The sequence below is a fragment of the Talpa occidentalis genome, unplaced genomic scaffold (assembly GCF_014898055.3).
Source record: "Talpa occidentalis isolate TD23 unplaced genomic scaffold, MPIMG_talOcc4v2.1 talOcc4.13, whole genome shotgun sequence".
NCBI classification, from domain to species: Eukaryota; Metazoa; Chordata; class Mammalia; order Eulipotyphla; family Talpidae; genus Talpa; species Talpa occidentalis.
Genome location: NW_023601322.1, coordinates 74,371,190 through 74,388,193, shown reverse-complemented (window position 1 = coordinate 74,388,193; position 17,004 = coordinate 74,371,190). Strand labels below are relative to the sequence as shown.

General features: G+C 38.2%; 2 protein-coding genes across 4 annotated transcripts in view; one reads left to right on the top strand and one right to left on the bottom strand.

Annotated features, from left to right (window-relative positions):
• The window catches only part of KIF3A (kinesin family member 3A), a 196,958-nt gene that overhangs the window by 16,877 nt on the left and 163,077 nt on the right, over positions 1 to 17,004 (bottom strand). The gene's annotated exons all lie outside the window — the stretch shown is intronic.
• RAD50 (RAD50 double strand break repair protein) overlaps positions 1 to 17,004 on the top strand; it is a 200,122-nt gene that overhangs the window by 131,062 nt on the left and 52,056 nt on the right. For all 3 annotated transcript variants that reach the window (XM_054694406.1, XM_054694407.1, XM_037509366.2), the window contains 3 exons: positions 9,137 to 9,288; positions 14,593 to 14,778; positions 15,114 to 15,318. In XM_054694406.1, coding sequence (XP_054550381.1) covers positions 9,137 to 9,288; positions 14,593 to 14,778; positions 15,114 to 15,318 — 543 coding nt within the window. The remainder of the gene's footprint in view (positions 1 to 9,136; positions 9,289 to 14,592; positions 14,779 to 15,113; positions 15,319 to 17,004) is intronic.

Below are 17,004 nucleotides of genomic sequence, written 5' to 3'. Positions count from 1 at the left end.
AGAGCATCAACATTATGTTGTGATTGAAGTGATCCAAGATACCCTGTGCTTGAATTTTATTTGCTAATTTGATATGCGCCAGGTAACTGAGTCCCAGAAAGGGAGTTGTCATGGTGAGTGCATATGTGTATTTGGCCTCCTGGTCAGGTACATAGTAAACAAATTCACTCAATTCTGGTACATGGAGACATAATTCCTTTGTGAAATTATTACCAATTAAGATCAGCAGTTGATTTTCTTGGGATGAAGTGATTAAATCAAGCCCCTGGGCTTTGAAAGCTGAATATTAACACCTGGCTAACTCTTCACCAACCTATCTGTATCCTGATAGGCCACTTTTGAGCTGCCAGTCTAGTGATTTTGCCCGTTTTATCCCATCTTCATTGCTTAAGTTCTTTTCCGGGCTTTTTTATGTCTCCTGGATTACTCCCTGCTTTGTGTCTTGACTCAGTCCAATGTGTTTATCCAGAAGGCAAAATGATTCTTCCAAAATTCACATCCACTGCATGCATATCACCTGGATCAAACCCAACTTTTAAATGGCTTTCCATACCCTTAAGTCCAGAACCTTTAACATGTTTCAGAAGGCTCTCAATTACTGGAACTGTTACAGGGCAGAGAGAGGGGCACCCCAGACCCCGCAAACCTGCCTGCTCTAAATAGGTTCTGCCATCTGCCACATCAGCACAAAAACATATGAGACTTTAATGAAAGGGAACTTTAATACAATTAGTAAACACTACAGGAAAGGCAAAGAATATAGTTTGTAAATCAAATACCCGCAGTTACCCATACCCTCATGGGTAAAAGTCCACCCAAATGGGATTGGCCCAGAACAAGGCCTGAAAGACTACTGCAAGCCAAAAGCACGTTTCAGTGGGGACCCACAGAAAAGGGTCAGAAACAACCAGACAAGTCTGGGAGGAAAAGAATAAAATCAAAATCAAGACAAAACCCGCCATTGCTATCCTTTCCATGGGTCTTTCACCCACATCTGTGTTAACCAGTCCACAACCAAAAGGCAAGCACAGTTTCTTCACGTGTCTCCCTGCTCCATGTGTCTCCTCCAGGTCTCCTAGCTCTCCATCCTGCTTCCTTCCTTTTTCCGTCCCTTTTGCAGCTTTTTTTCCTCCCTGCTCAGCTCCACCCTCCCTTGGGTGGGGCAGGAAACCTGGAACCTCCCCCTTTCCTGGGGACCACACTGTTACAGAACCATTTTCTATTCATTCCCTTTTCTCCTCCTTTCTGCCCCAGACATCCTGAAATTTCTTTAACCACTCAGTGACTCAGATCTTCATCTGGCTAACTCCTACTCTCTTATCAGGTCTCAATGTAAACATTTACTTCCTTTAGAAAACCTTTGGACCTCTTTTAAACAGGTTAGATGCCCTGTTTGTGCTTGCAAAGCACCCTGTATTTTCTTATGAGGATTTTTTAATACACCTTTACCTTGTTTAACTGGTCTTCTGTGTTCCAAATGAAAAAAAGAAAAAAATGTGTGGATCGGGACAACATATGAAGCCCTTAATATAAGGACTTAATAAATTGTCCTTAAGTTGCTTAATAAATTATTGAATGCTTTGATGAAGTAATAGCAACATTAAGTTGTTGCCAAAAGCTCTCTAAAAGGCCAACAAAGGATACTCTGATTTCTTTTTAATTTTTAGCATTATATTTTTGTTCTTTCATATGTGCACGTGTTCCACTCACACTCCACCAAACCACCCTTGCCCAGAGCCTGTCTGCCTCTCTCTCCCATCCTCTCCTTCCTCCCTCCTGTTTCCTCTGGTAACCGATATATTCTTTCCCTGAGTTCAAGATTTATTCATACTATACTTTGCCTATTTATGCTTTTTTGGTTATGTATAGTCTACAGGTAAGTGAAACTATCTAATGCTTGATTTTCACTTTTGACTTATTTCACTTAATAAAATCACCTCGAGGTCCATCCATTTTGTCCCAAAGGCCACTGTTCCTGTTTTTGTCACAACTGTGTGGTATTCCATTGAGTATATATTCCACAATTTCTTTATCCATTTGTTGAAGGGCATTTGGGTTGATTTCATGACTTGGCAATTATGAACAGTGCTGTTACGTGCATAGGTGTAGACAAATCTTTTTGTGTTAAAGTTTTCATATTATTTGGATAAGTGCCAGATCAGACACATTTTCCATTTTTATTTTCTTAAGAAATCTCCATACCATTTCACAGAGGCTCCACCAACTGGTATTCCCACCAACAGTGGATGAGGGTTCCTTTTCCAGTGTAACCTCAGCAACATTTGTTGATTGCATTCAGTTTTGTTTTTTTTTTTTTAAGATTTATCTATTTATTTATACAGGCACTGGGTACAGTCAGAAGTGCGGGAGGGTAAGAGAATTCACCAGAGTGGGGAGCAGAGCAGGCAGAAGGACCGAAGTACACTGCTGAGGGGAGCAGCGGGCGGCAGGAGAGGTCTGCGCGCCATGTGGGACCCTCCTCTGGGGGCCGGGGAGCAGCTGGGGATCGAACCCGTGCTGCAGAGGCTGTGGGCAGCTTCGCAACCCAGCGCTCAACCGCTGCACCACAGGGGAGGCCCTGCATTCAGTTTTTAAAGATTTATTTATGTATACAACATCTGGGGTGCAGGCCAGAGGTGCGGGGGCATGTGAGAGGATTCACCAGACAAGAGTGGGGAGCAGAACAGGTAGATCTACTGAAATACACTGCTGAGGGGAGCAGCAGGCAAGACTGAAGGAGAGATCTGCTCTACCACGTAGGTTAGCTCCAGCTAACCACAGTGGCTGGCTATAGCTTGATAGCACTGAGACTTTAACTCCTCTGCCACCAGGGAGGCCCTGCTTTTATGAGTCATTCTTACCTGGGTGAAGTGTTATCTCAGTGTGGTTGTGATTTGCATTTCCTTTTACAATAAGTGATGTTGATCAATTTTTCCTATGTCCATAGGCTATCTGATTGTCTTCTTTGGAAAAGTGTTTAAATCCTTTGCACATTTTTGAAGGGGCTGTTTCTTTGTTGTTAGATTGTGTAAGAACTTTGTAAATTCTGTAAGTTGCCTTTTTGTTTTTGTAATGGTTTCTTTACAACACAGATTTTTAGTTTGATATAGTTGCACTTATTTTTGCTTTTGTTTCCGTAGTTGTGGTTGAGTCCCCTAATACATCTTTATAGTAAATGTCCTATAATGTATCCTTATGTTTTCTTTTCCTTTTTTAAAGATTTATTCATGCATACAAGAGCTGGGGTACAGGCCAGAGGTGCGGGGGTGAGAGGATCCAACAGAGACAGCGGGGAACAGAACATACAGACCGACTAAAATACATTGCTGAGGGGAGCAGCGGGCAAGACAGGGAAGGTGTGCCACCAGGGAGACCCTCCTTATGTTTTCTTTCAAGTACTTTATGGTTTCAGTTCATATGTTCCAATCTTTAATCCATTTTAAATTAATTTTTGTGTATGGAGTTTATGGAGTTAACTTTGGGCCTTGTCTCTTCTTTTTTTTTGCATGTGGCCATCCATGTTTCCCTGCATGGTTTATTTAAAAAGGTTATCTTTTCTCCATTGTATGGCCATCTCCTTTGCCAAAGATGAATTGTCCATATTTTTTGGCCTTTCTATTCTATTCCATTGTCTGAGTTTCTGTTTTTGCTCTAGTACCATACTGTGGTGATTACTGTTGGCTGTCTAATTTGAAGTCAGGAAGAGATGCTGACATTTTTCTTCTCTCAGGAATGCTTTAGCTATTTGGGACCTTTTGTGGTTCTATGTAAATTTGACAGTTGTTTTGTTTCCTTGAAAAAATTAATTGGTATTTTGGTAGCTATTGCATTGAGTTTGTAAATTGTTTTGGGTAATATGGCTATTTTAAGGATGTCAGTTCTTCCAACCCATGAACATAGGATATCTTTCCATTTCTTTGAGTCTTTTTTTATTTCCTTTAACAGAGTTTTATGGTTTTCAATATACAAATCCTTCACATCCTTTATTACGTTTACTCCGAGATATTTCATTCTTTATGGCTTGGTTGTAAATGGCATTGTATTACTTATTTCCTTTTCTTATGATGTATTATATACATAGAGAAATGCAGTTAATTTTTGTATCCTGCCACTTTACTGTATTCATTTATTATTTCTACAAGTTTTTTTGGTAGAGTCTTGCTTTCTCTAAGTATATTTAACAAATAGTGACAAGTTCACTTCTTTACCAATTTGCATTTTATTTCTGCCTTTTTCTTGCCTAATTGCTTCAGCAAGGACTTCCAGTTCTATCTTGAATAATAATGGTAATAGGGGACATCATTCTCTTGTTAATTGATCTTAGTGGGAATAAATTCAGCTTTTTACTGGGACTACATCAAATTAAAGAGCTTCTGCACAGCAAAAGAGACAATATCCAGGCCTCCCCGGTGGCGCAGCGGTTGAGTGCTGGGTTGCGAAGCTGCCCGCAGCCTCTGCAGCGCCGGTTTGATTCCCGGCTGCTCCCCGGCCACCGGAGGAGGGTCCCACATGGTGCGCAGACCTCTCCTGCTGCCCGCTGCTCCCCTCAGCAGTGTACTTCGGTCCTTCTGCCTGCTCTGCTCCCTGCTCTGGCTCTGGTGAATTCTCTCACCCTCCCGCGCTTCTGACTGTACCCAGTGCATGTATAAACAAAACAAACGAACAAACAAACAAATAAATAAATAAAACATGCCTCTATAAAAGAAAAAAAAAAAAGAGGGAGAGAGAGACAATATCCAAAACAGAGAGAAACCCCACTGACTGGGAGAAAATTTTTGCATACAACACTAATGATAAAGGACTGACCACAAAGAGCTGATGAGACTCAACAAAAACAACAAAGAAAATAATCCAGTCAAAAAATGGGCAGAAGAGCTAAAAAGAAACTTCTCCAAAGAGGAAATGCAAATGGCCAACAGGCATATGAAAAAATATTCAACATCACTTGTAATCAGGGAAATGCAAATCAAAACTACAATGAGATACCATCTTACACCAGTGAGAATGGCACATATTAAAAAAACTAGCAACAACAAATGCTGGCGAGGGTGTGGAGAAAAAGGAACTCTCCTGCACTGTTGGTGGGAGTGCAAACTAGTCCAACCACTATGGAGAGCTGTGTGGAGATTTCTTGACCTACTAAACATAGAGCTTCCATATGATCCAGCAATTCCACTCCTAGGTATTTCCCCAAATGACACAGAAACATTAATTCCAAAGGGCATCTGCACCCCTAAGTTTATAGCAGCACTATATACAATAGCTAAGCTTTGGAAACAACCCAAATGCCCCAAAATAGGGACTGGATCAAGAAGATGTGGTACATATACACAGTGGAATATTACTCAGCAATCAAAAAAGATAAACACATGCAGTTTGCAGCAACATGGATGGAGCTAGAAGGGATCATGCTCAGCGAAATAAGTCAGAAAAAGAAAAATACCGGATGGTCTCACTCATAGCAGGAATCTAGAAAACTTAAATAAGGGACCAGGAAAATGAATAACTATAAGAAAGTGAAAATCAACAAGCAACTATGGACCAGAGACACACTGCAGGAGGAGAGGGGGTGGGCAGGGAGAGGAAGGATTAGGGTCAAAATAAGGGGGTGTGCAATTGTATGGGGAATATAACCAAAATAAAAATGCATACATTGTGCAAAAATGAAAAATGATGTAAGAATTATATAAAATAAAATATTAAAAAAAAAGAATTGCTACAACTACTAAAAAAAAAATTCAGCTTTTTAACCACTGAGTATTATATTGGCTGTGGGTTTGTCATATATGGCTCCTATGATGTTTTTATAAGCTCCATTTATTCTTCCTTTTTTTCCTTAGTATTTTTCATCATAAATGGATGTCAGGTTTTGTCTAATGCTTTTTCTGCATCTATTAAAATGTGGTTTTTGTACTTTGTTCATCTGGTGAATGACATTGATTGATTTGCACATGTTAGACCATACTTTCATCCCTCGGGTGAAGCCTACTTGATTGGGATGGGTGATTCTCTCGATAGATTGCTGTATTTGGTTTGCAAGGATTTTGTTGAGGATTTTTGCATCCATGTCTCCCAGTAATACTGGTTTGTAATTCTTTTTTTTTTTTTTTGGTATTTGTTTGGTTTTGGGATCAGGGTAATGGTGGCCTCATAAAATGTGTTGGGGAGTTTTCTTTCCTGTTCAGTGTTTTTGAAGAGTTTGAGTGGGCTAGATACTTGGGTAGCATTCATTGGAGAAGCCATCTGGTACTGGACTTTTGTTCTAAGGGAGACTTTTTATTACTCTCAATTTCAGCACTAGTGATTGCACTGTTTAAGCTGTCTCATCCATCCTGTTTCAATCTTCAAAGGTTGTCTGAGTCTAAAAATATGTCCATTTCTTTTAGGTTGTCCAGTTTGTTTCCACAAAGACTTTTGTAATGGGTCCTTATGAGCCTATGTATTTCTCCAGTTATGTTGTCATTTTGCCTCTTTCATTCCTGAGTCTGTTGATTTGGGGTTTCTCTCTTTTTGTAAGCATAGCTAATGGCTTGTCCATTTTGTTTATTTTTTCAGAGAACCCACTCTTGGTTTCACTAATCTTTTGGACTGTCCTTTTTTCTATTTCATTTATTTCTGCTCAAATTTCCATTTCTTTCTAGGGTAACATAAAAATTTGTTGACTGCTGCTTAATATTACTTACAGAGAAATTAATATTAGCTGTTTATATTAGAAAAGAAAAAAGACCTGACAATAATGACCAGAGTTTCCATCTTAAGAAACTTGAAAAGGGGACCTCCCCAGTGGCGCAGCGGGTTGAGTGCAGTGCTGTGAAGCTGTCCACAGCCTCTGCAGTGCAGGTTTGATTCCCGGTGAGCCAGGGAGATACCCACATGGCACAGCAGACCTCTCCTGTCTAGCCCGCTGCTCCCCTCAGCGGTGCTTTTGGTCTGTCTCTCTGTTCTGCTCCCACTCTGTCTTTGCTGAATTCTCTCACCCTCCCATGCCTCTGGCCTATACCCCAGCTCTTGTATAAATCAATAAATCTTTTTTTAAAAAAATTTTTAAAAAAAGAAACTTAAAAAAGAAAAAGTTAGTTAAACTCAGGCAAAAGACTAGAGCAACAACTAGTGCATAAAATAGAGACTCTCAGATAACTAGTGAAATCAGATGATTCTTTACAATATTTTATAAAATTAATAAACCTCAGCAAAATGATCAAGAAGAAGAAGACAATGATAACCAATGTTAGAAATGAAAGAAGTCACTGCAGATATAGGTCATAAAGGAATGTTGTTAGTGACTATGACAATAAATCAGAAACTTAGATCTGAATTGACTAATTCTTTTAAAGACACAAAGTACCAAAACTCACTCAGGAAGAAATACACCAATTGGAGAAATTGATCTGTAGTTAAAAAAACCTGACAATGAAAGCTTCAGGCCCAGTGATTGTCGCTAGTGAATTCTACCAAACATTTTAGGAAGAAATTATATCAATTCTGTAAAAACTCTCAGAAAAGAGGCAAAGGAAGTACATTGTAATTCATTTTATGAGGCTAGTATTAACATGATACCAAAACCAGATATTACAAGAATACTACAGATGAATACCTCTCATAAACATAGATTTAAAAAATTCTTAGCAAAATACTAGCAAATCAAAATCAGGAATACACAGAGAGTGACAAACCAAAACTAATAGGGCTTATCTCAGGAATGCAAGATTTGTTTTGAAAACTAACCAGTATGCTTTGCCACAATAACAATAAAGAAGATGTATGCATCAATAGGTACAGGGGCGGGGATTCCCCGGTGGCACAGTGGTTGAGCACTGGGCTGCGAAGCTGCCCGCAGCCTCTACAGCGCAGGTTCGATCCCCTGCCGCCGGCGAGGGTCCCACATGGCGTGACGGACCTCTCCTGCCTCCCCCGCTGCTCCCCTCAGCAGTGTATTTATTCATCAGTCTGCCTGTTCTGTTCCCTGTTCTGGTGAATTCTCTCACCCTCCCGCGCTCTGACTGTACCCAGTGCTTGTATAAATAAATAAATAAACCTTAAAAAAAAAATGCAATAAAGGAACACCATGACTTATATATTACTTATATATTATCCTTGCCAGAAAGGCATACTTCAGTTATGAGGACAAACCTAAATTGGGGGTGAAATGCTATAAAATAATTATTTTCCAAGTAACTGTCGATTTATCTGTCATGAAAATTAAGGAAAATTTGAGCAACTGTTCCCAGTTTGAAAGAAACTAAAGAGACACGATAACATTGTGTAACTCTGAACAGTGTAATGCAGTGTGTAATTCTGAATTGGACCCTTTTGTTTAAAGGACAAATGGAACAACAGACAACTTGAATGGGATTTGAGGACCATATGAAATTAGTATGTAGCTGTCAATTTCTTGACTTACGGTTGACAATGTTTGTGTTTTGTAGAAATAGTAGGGATGGGATACCAGATCAGCAATTTACCCTCAGGTGGTTCAAGGGGTAATGTTTTGCATATTGTATTCCTACTTTTCCATAATCTTGTGATTGTTTATAAAAATATATTTTAAAAAACACTTCGTTTACGTAAAAGATAAAATTCATTTATTTGAAAAATCCACATACTTGATCTAATAACACTTAAATAAGGGGAGTAGACAATATAGAACAATTTTGGTGAATTAGTTAAACTTCATGCCATATTTTTTTTATATATATATATATTTTTAAGATTTTATTTATGTTTTTCTACAAGTGCTGGGTACAGTCAGAAGCGCGGGAGGGTGAGAGAATTCACCAGAGCCAGAGTGGGTAGCAGAACAGACAGACTGACGAGGTACACTGCTGGGGGGAGCAGCGGGTTGCAGGAGAGGTCTGCGCACCATGTGGGACCCTCACCCGGTGGCTGGGTATCGAACCAGCGCTGCAGAGGCTGCAGGCAGCTTCGCAACCCAGCGCTCAACTGCTGCGCCACCAGGGAGGCCCCTTCATGCCATATTTTAAAGAGCATGTAAAAGTGTCACTCATTTTGGAGATTTAAGGTGGGGTTGTTCTTTTTGTTTTTTGGGTTTTTTTGGTGAGATTGCTTTATACCTTTACTTTCGCAACTAATGTTCTGATATTAAGGTAGCAAAATTTTTCTCTAATTTCCTTTCAAGGTTGCTCAAGAAACAGATGTTAGAGCCCAGATTCGTCTACAGTTTCGTGATGTCAATGGAGAACTTATAGCTGTACAGAGATCTATGGTGTGTACTCAGAAAAGCAAAAAGTTAGAATTCCATACCCTGGAAGGAGTCATTACTAGAACAAGGTACGTGTCCGTTTTATATTTGAATGTCTGTTTATTTTCTGGTTTTTAGGTCTGTAAGACTGTCTTTTTCCTACTTGTTTGTTTTATGGAAGCATATTAATTTCTTTTAACAGACTTTATTTTTTAGAGCAGTTTCATGTTCTCACCAAAACTGAGGAGGAAGTAGCGTTCCTATGTACTCTCTGTTCCTATATACATAAACACCACCTGCCACCCCACTACCAACATTTAACTCAAAAACAAAAACACCTTAATAGTACTTTACAATGCTGTGTAAGTTTCAGGTATATGGTTTCACAGCTCAGCAACTGTGTATACCACACCATGCCCTCCAGCAGCTGTCTTTCCCTCCACCTCCAACCAGTCGACCTCCTCTCTGTGATCCCCCACATATACACATAACCTCCCCTCTGGTAACCACCATTCTGTTACCAGAGTCTAAGGATTTGTTTTGTTTTTGTTTTAATTTTGTTTGTTCCTTTGCTTTGTTTCTTTATATTGCATATATGAGTAAAATCCAATGGTATTTATCTTTTCTCCTTCTGACTTTGCTTAGCATAATCTCCTCAAGATACATTCATGTTGTCACAACTAGCAAAATTTTAGCCCTTTTTTAATAACTGAATAGTATTCCATTGTGTATCTATACCACATTTTTATCCATTCATCTTTTAGTAAACATGTAATTTGTTTTCATATCTTGGCTGTGTGAATGCAGTAAACATAAGCTTGCATATAACTTTTTGGATTACTAGTTTTATATTTGGATAAATACCAACAAGTAGAACTGCTATATTTTTTGTGGCTGGGTCATATTGTAGTTGTGTTTTTAATTTTTTGAGCAACCTCCATACTGTTTTGGCTGTACCTTCATAAATAGCTGTACCAATTTATATTCCTACCAGCCTTGCATGAAATTTCCTTTTTCTCCACCTCCTAGCAACACTTGTTCTTTCTTATCTTTTTGATAACAGCCATTCTAATAGGTGTGAGGTGAAATCTCATTTTGATTTTGATGTGCATTTCCCTAATGATAAGCAATGAAGAACATCTTTTCATGTGTCTGTTGGCCATCTTTATATTTTATTTGGTGAATGCTTTTTTGGATCCTGTGCTTTTTAATTGGGTTTTGTTTTTGTTGACTTGTATGAGTTGTTATATATATTGGATATTAATCTCTTGTCTGATACAAGGCTTGCAAATACTTTCAGTGAGAAGGGGGTGCCTTTCATTGTGATGATGGTTTCTTTCACTGTGCAGCAGCCTTTTAGTTCATAGTGATCCCCCCTTTTTTAAATTTTCTTTTTTTCCTTTGCTGTTGGAGATAAATACCAAGACATCTGTAAGACCGATGTCAAAGAGCTTTATCACTCGATTTTGACCATATATTCAATTCTTTTGCATTTGTGTTTGTATATGTTATAAAATAGTTGTGTAGTTTTTTTCTTTTGCATGTGGCTACCCAGTTTTCCCATTTATTGAAAAGACTGCTTTCTCCAGTGTATGCTCCTGACTCCTTTGTCATGAGCTAGTTGCCTGTAGTTTTCTTTTTTGTGTGTGATGTCCTTGCCTGGTTTTGGTATCAAGGTAATGCAGATCTTATAAAAGGAGGTATGAAGTGTTCCCTTGTCTTTGATTTTTTTAGAAGAGTTTGAGAAAGATGGGTATTAGATCTTCCTTAATCATTTGGTAGAATTCCCCAGTGATGTTTGGTTTTTTTTTTTTTTTAAATGGAAATTAATTCTGTTTTTAATTTTCAGAAGTGAAAAAACTAATATTTTTAAATAAACTGTTAATAAGACTTTGTTGATATATGGCAAGCCTTACAACATTCTTTTTTCCTTGAAAATGCTCAGACATACTTGCATTGCATTCTTTAGAAAATATATAAAAGGTACAGTGAAGTACAACTTTGTACCACATCCATGTTTTTTCATTGAAATAATTGTACTTTCATTTTTAGTTTCCACGAATAAAACCTATCACTTCTCACAATGAAAAAGTGGGGGGTGGGGGGCGAAACACTAAAAGCTAACCTAAAATCATGTACCTCCTTTGTCAAAAAGTAACAGATTAGGTGTGGTACATCAATACAACAGTCACTTTTAAAAAAAAAAAATTAACTATTTTTTTTAAAGATTTGTTTATTTATTTATACAAGCACTGGGTACAGTCAGAAGCGTGGGAGGGTGAGAGAATTCACCAGAGCGGGGAACAGAACAGGCAGAGTGATGAAATACACAGCTGAGGGGAGCAGTGGGTGCAGCAGGAGAGGTCTGTCGCGCCTCTTTATTTATTTATTTTTTTTAATATAAGAGCTGGGGTACAGGCCAGAGGCGTGGGAGGGTGAGAGGACGCACCAGAGACAGAGCAGAGAGCAGAACAGGCAGACAACTGAAACACACTACTGAGGGGAGCCGTGGGTGCAACAGGAGAGGTCTGCCACGCCATGTGGGAATCTCCTTGGCTGGCAGGGAATGAACCCGCGCTGCAGAGGCTGTGGGCAGCCTCACAGCACTGTGCTCAACCCACTGTGCCACGAGGGAGGCCCATTTAACTCTACTTCAAAGATAATAAAATAAATGCCCAATCCATCAGTATACATTTTTCCTATTTTGCAAGGAAAGAAAATAGGCTCAGTGTTTAAGAGGAAGTCTAGTGACAAGTTATTATAGAAAAACAATTTTGTGGGTCTCCCTGGTGGCGCACGGGGTTAAAACACAAACTATGGGGCTATCTGCAGCCTCTGCAGCACGAGTTTGATTCCCGGGCAGGGAGCTACCCACATGGCGCAGCAGACCTCTCCTGACTCACCTGCTCCTCCTCTCAGCAGTGTATTTCAGTCTGCTTATTCTCCCCACTCTGTCTCTGGTGAATGGTCTCACCCTTCACACCTCTGGCCTGTATTCCAGTTCTTGTCTGCACAAATAAATAAATCTTTTTTTAAAAAAAAAAAAACAGTTTTGCTATCATCACTGCTCAAGAAGACCCTTTTAGAAAACAGGTTGCTCACTATTCTCTAAAAAAAGGGATTAAGTGATAAGTAAATGTGAAGAAAAAAATTAAAACATCCCCAGTAAAAGGTGTTGCAAAGAATGTTTACATGGCTTCCTCTAAACAGAAAAGGTACCTGAATAAAAGCTCCCCCCAGAAAAAAAAAAAACATACAAAAGAAAAAAAAAAACTCACTAGAAAAGATAAATTTACAGTAATGATGAACATTAAGGGCCTCCCTGGTGGCGCAGGAGGCTGAGCGCAGTGCTGTGAAGCTATCTGCAGCCTCTGCAGTGTGGGTGGGATCCCAGCCGGCCGGAGTGATACCCACATGGTGCAGCAGACCTCTCCTGTCTCGCCCGCTGCTCCCCTCAGCAGTGTATTTCAGTCAGTCTGTCTGTTCTGTTCCCTGCTCTTTTTCTGGTGAATCCTCTCACCCTTCCTCGCATCTGGCCTGTACCCCGGTCCTTGTATAAATACATCAATCTTTAAAAAAAAAAAAAGAGTGAACAATGAAAGAAAAGAGCAGTAAAATTAACTAAAGCTACAACATTTAATCAAGGGAAATAAATAACAAAGATGTAAAATAATACATCAAAATGTAAAAAAATGAAACAAGAGTAAAAATGTAAAGATTTGAAATGTGTTCAAATATAAGTAAGCAATCAATGCAAATGGAACAATATATACATAAGATGATATGATGTTATAAGGTGTTATAACATCTTATGTTATAAGATGTAAGATGTTATATACCTAAACTTCACATTAACAACAAAGCAAAAACTTAAGAGTACAAACACAAAAGGAAACACTTCACTACTTCTTTTTTTTTTTTAAAAAAAAAGATTTATTTATTTATTTATACACGCACTGGGTACAGTCAGATGCACAGGAGGGTGAGAGAATTCACCAGAGCCAGAGAGGAGAATCACCTACTTCTTATCCCCCACACCTAGCAACCACCAGTCTGTTCTCTGTATCTGTGAGCTTGGGGTTTTTTGTTTTAAGACTGCATATATACTATTTGTCTCTTTCTGCCTTACTTTTCTTAGCATAGTGCCCTCAAAATCCATTCGTGTCACAAATGGCAAGATTTTCTTTTTTTTGTGGTTGAATAATATCCTCCCAAATGTCTATGTGAGTATGTGCAGCCCATGCGTGCCCACACCTTTTCCTATCCATTTATCTATTCGTGGATACTTGGGTTGCTGACCCATGGCCACTAATGCTTCTCTCATTTCCTAGCAGTTCTTTAAAAGAAATCTCAGATTCAGCATGTTTAAAACCAAGCTTGCAATCTTTTCCTTTTGACTCCCCTTTAAAAACATCCCACAACCTGCAGTGCTTCTCATTTCAGTGAGTGACACCATATCTATCCAGTGACACAAGCCAAGAGCTTGAATCTTTCTTTATACTTCCCTGCCATATGTACCCAGTCCTGTAGAGTTAACCTAAATGTCTCAAGTCTGTTTCTCTCCATCTTATGATAACCATCTTCTTTCTCTGGTCTAATGTAATAAACTCCTGATTGATCTGTGTCCATTTTTCCTCCCTGTGAAACATACTCAGTACATTCAGTGTAATACATATAGACATTGTCTCTACCTGCTTAGTCAAGTTGCTGATAGATACTAGATAGAAGATAAGAAAGAAAATGTTGAATTTATCCATCTGATGAACGATGTAAGAGATCTCTCAGAATCCAAGGACGGGGATGCGCCTGATCCTAGATATAGTGATGTAAGGAACTCATTTCAAAGAACCTGAGGCAATTCTTTCTATTGGATTGTTTTGTCACTGTGACCCTAGAACTTGCGGTCTGCTGCTTAAGAATCGTCCCTGGATTTGCTTGGATGGGCACCACTAAAGTTTGCATTTACTCTTCATGTTACCTTATATCTGTTACTGAACAATCCCTTTTTTAAATTACACAGTCTTTAGCTACCTGCCTATCATGGTAGATCATTATGTTTTGTTAAGTTGCTTGGAGATGCAAGATTGTTTATTTTCCTCTACATATTATCTGTAAGTATTTTAAATCACTATATTTAAAAGTCCAGGTATATTTTGAGTAAATTCTGTCATCTTTTTCCTGTACCATTCTGCTTTACATACTTTCTCATTAGTGAACTGCTAAATAATTTAGGAATTACACCTTTTCACATAAGAAAGATATAACAGGGGATGGACGACAGGACTTTTCTTACTTTTAAAAAGTGCAACATGAAGGATTGGCTGAGCAATAGAAAAGGAATACATACATTTGGAGATTATCTTACATAAATTCTTGATTTTCATTTTCTGTAGGCATGGTGAAAAAGTCAGTCTCAGCTCTAAATGTGCAGAAATTGACCGGGAAATGATAAGTTCTCTAGGGGTTTCCAAGTCTGTGCTAAATAATGTCATTTTCTGTCACCAAGAAGATTCTAACTGGCCTTTAAGTGAAGGAAAAGCTTTGAAGCAAAAATTTGATGAGATTTTTTCAGCAACAAGGTTTGTAATCTTTAATTAAACTTTGTAGCCCATTAAATTATTGCACCATAGATGCAATTTGGATGCTTCTTTTTTAAAACAAAAAAGTTTAAAAGCAAAAATTTTACTTGTCATCATTACCTCTCACCAGAGCATCTACTTAGTGGTTTCCCTTTCTGTGCATGTTTACTTATCTGGTTGACAGTAGAAATGTAAATGTAAATTTCTGCTGTCCATGGTTAATGTCTTAAGGATTTTCTAAGGGATTAAAAACTATGACAGTATAATATTCCATTGTATCACTGCAGCATGTGTTACTTAGCCAGAAACTTGATTGTTATTTAATATCTTCAAAGGTACATTAAAGCCTTGGAAACACTTCGGCAGGTACGTCACACACAAGGTCAAAAAGTAAAAGAATGCCAAACAGAACTAAAATACCTGAAGCAAAATAAGGAAAAGGCTTGTGAGATTCGTACTCAGATTACTAATAAGGAAGCCCAGTTGACATCTTCAAAGGATATTGTTAAATCCTATGAGAACGAACTTGATCCTTTAAAGGTAATTTGATTTCTTGTATGTTAAGGGTAAAGTCATCTTTCACCATAGTAGCACTCATACAGAAAGAACTTTATTTTTACATGAATTTTAATGGTATGTATATTTTTAAAAAAATTACAGACTATATACTGTTATACTGTTATGATTAATGTCTTAGGTCTAAATCAGATATTTAGTCTTAAATTTGCCCAAAAAACTTAGATTTCAGAGTCAACAAATTTGTGGCCTAATATTAAATGAGTAAAATAGATGACTGGTTGTTAACTATCAGTGTAATGACCCAATCTTAACATTTCTGTATTTTTTAGGAGACGTTTTTATTGACAGACTTCTACGAAATTTTTATAATTTGCAGGATGTTCTTGGCATTGCAAATTTGTAATTGTTGGATAATATATTTGCAAGTGAATATTGCTTTTAAAACTCTGGCTTATAGCAAAGACCTTGAGGAAATCCCACTCTTACTCATTTTACAAGCATTTATGGAGTATTTCTTGAATGCCAGGGTATACTTCACTTAGGGCTATAGGTGTAAGGAGATTGCAACAATGTGCTTACTTGTAATGTAATCCTAGTCTAAATTCGTGAGAGCATTCTTGAAAATGACTGTTTCCTAGGTTTCCAATAATAGATTAAAAAATTTTAAATTAATGATTTTTTCTTTTAATTCACCTATAGATACTGATGTAGGTCTTTGGATTGTATACTAGCAAAGTTTTGGTTTTTGTTTCTGTCCCAGTGTATATTGACATTAATGTGTCCTTTAGTGACATTATTATTTTGTGCATAGTACTGTGGCAGCTGCTCTTGGAGATCAGAAAGCCAAAGACTTCGACTTTGCTTTTAAGGAACTTCCAAACTAGTTGGGGAAAAAAAGAGAATCCTTTCAAAGATAGTTAGGAGTATACAGTTTAGGAAATAGGTTTTTCTGTGAGTTAAAGATGGTAACTAACATAAATGAGGAGAAAGGAATAAAGTAGGCTTTATCAAAATAAAAATCTTTTTCTATTTTTTTAAAGATTTATTAATGCGTACAAAACTGGGGTACAGGCCATAGTTGTGAGGGGTAAGAGGATTCACCAGAGACGGAGTGGGAAACCGAACAGGCGGATCTACTGAAATACACTGCTGAGGGGAGCAGCAGGCGAGACAGGAGAGGTCTGCTGTGCCATGTGGGTCACCTCCCTGGCCAGGGATCGAACTCATGTTGCAGTGGCTGTGGATCGCTTCATAGTGTTGATATGCTTAACCCCTTGCACCACCAGGGAGGCCCCCAAAATAAAAATCTTCTGTTCTACAAACTATACTATGAAGAAAGCACATGACAATCCTTAGGATGGGAGAAAATATTTGCAAGTCATTTTATGATAAGGGACTTGTATATGAAACTTGCAAAGAACTCTTTTAACTCAGTAATTAAAAAAATAACACAATTTGAAAATGGGCAAAGAATCTGAACGGGTAATTCCCCACGGAAGCTCTATTTGTGTCCACTAAGCACTTGAAACAACGTTCAAAGTTCAGCAATATCAGGCAAATCAAGATCTCAATGAGCTGTCACTTCACACTAGCTAGAGCGGTTATAAAAACATACAATAGCAAGTGTTGTTGAGAATGTGAAAAAACAGAACCATCATGTATGCTGGTAGGAATGTAAGTAGTGCAGTCACTTTGGAAAACAATTTA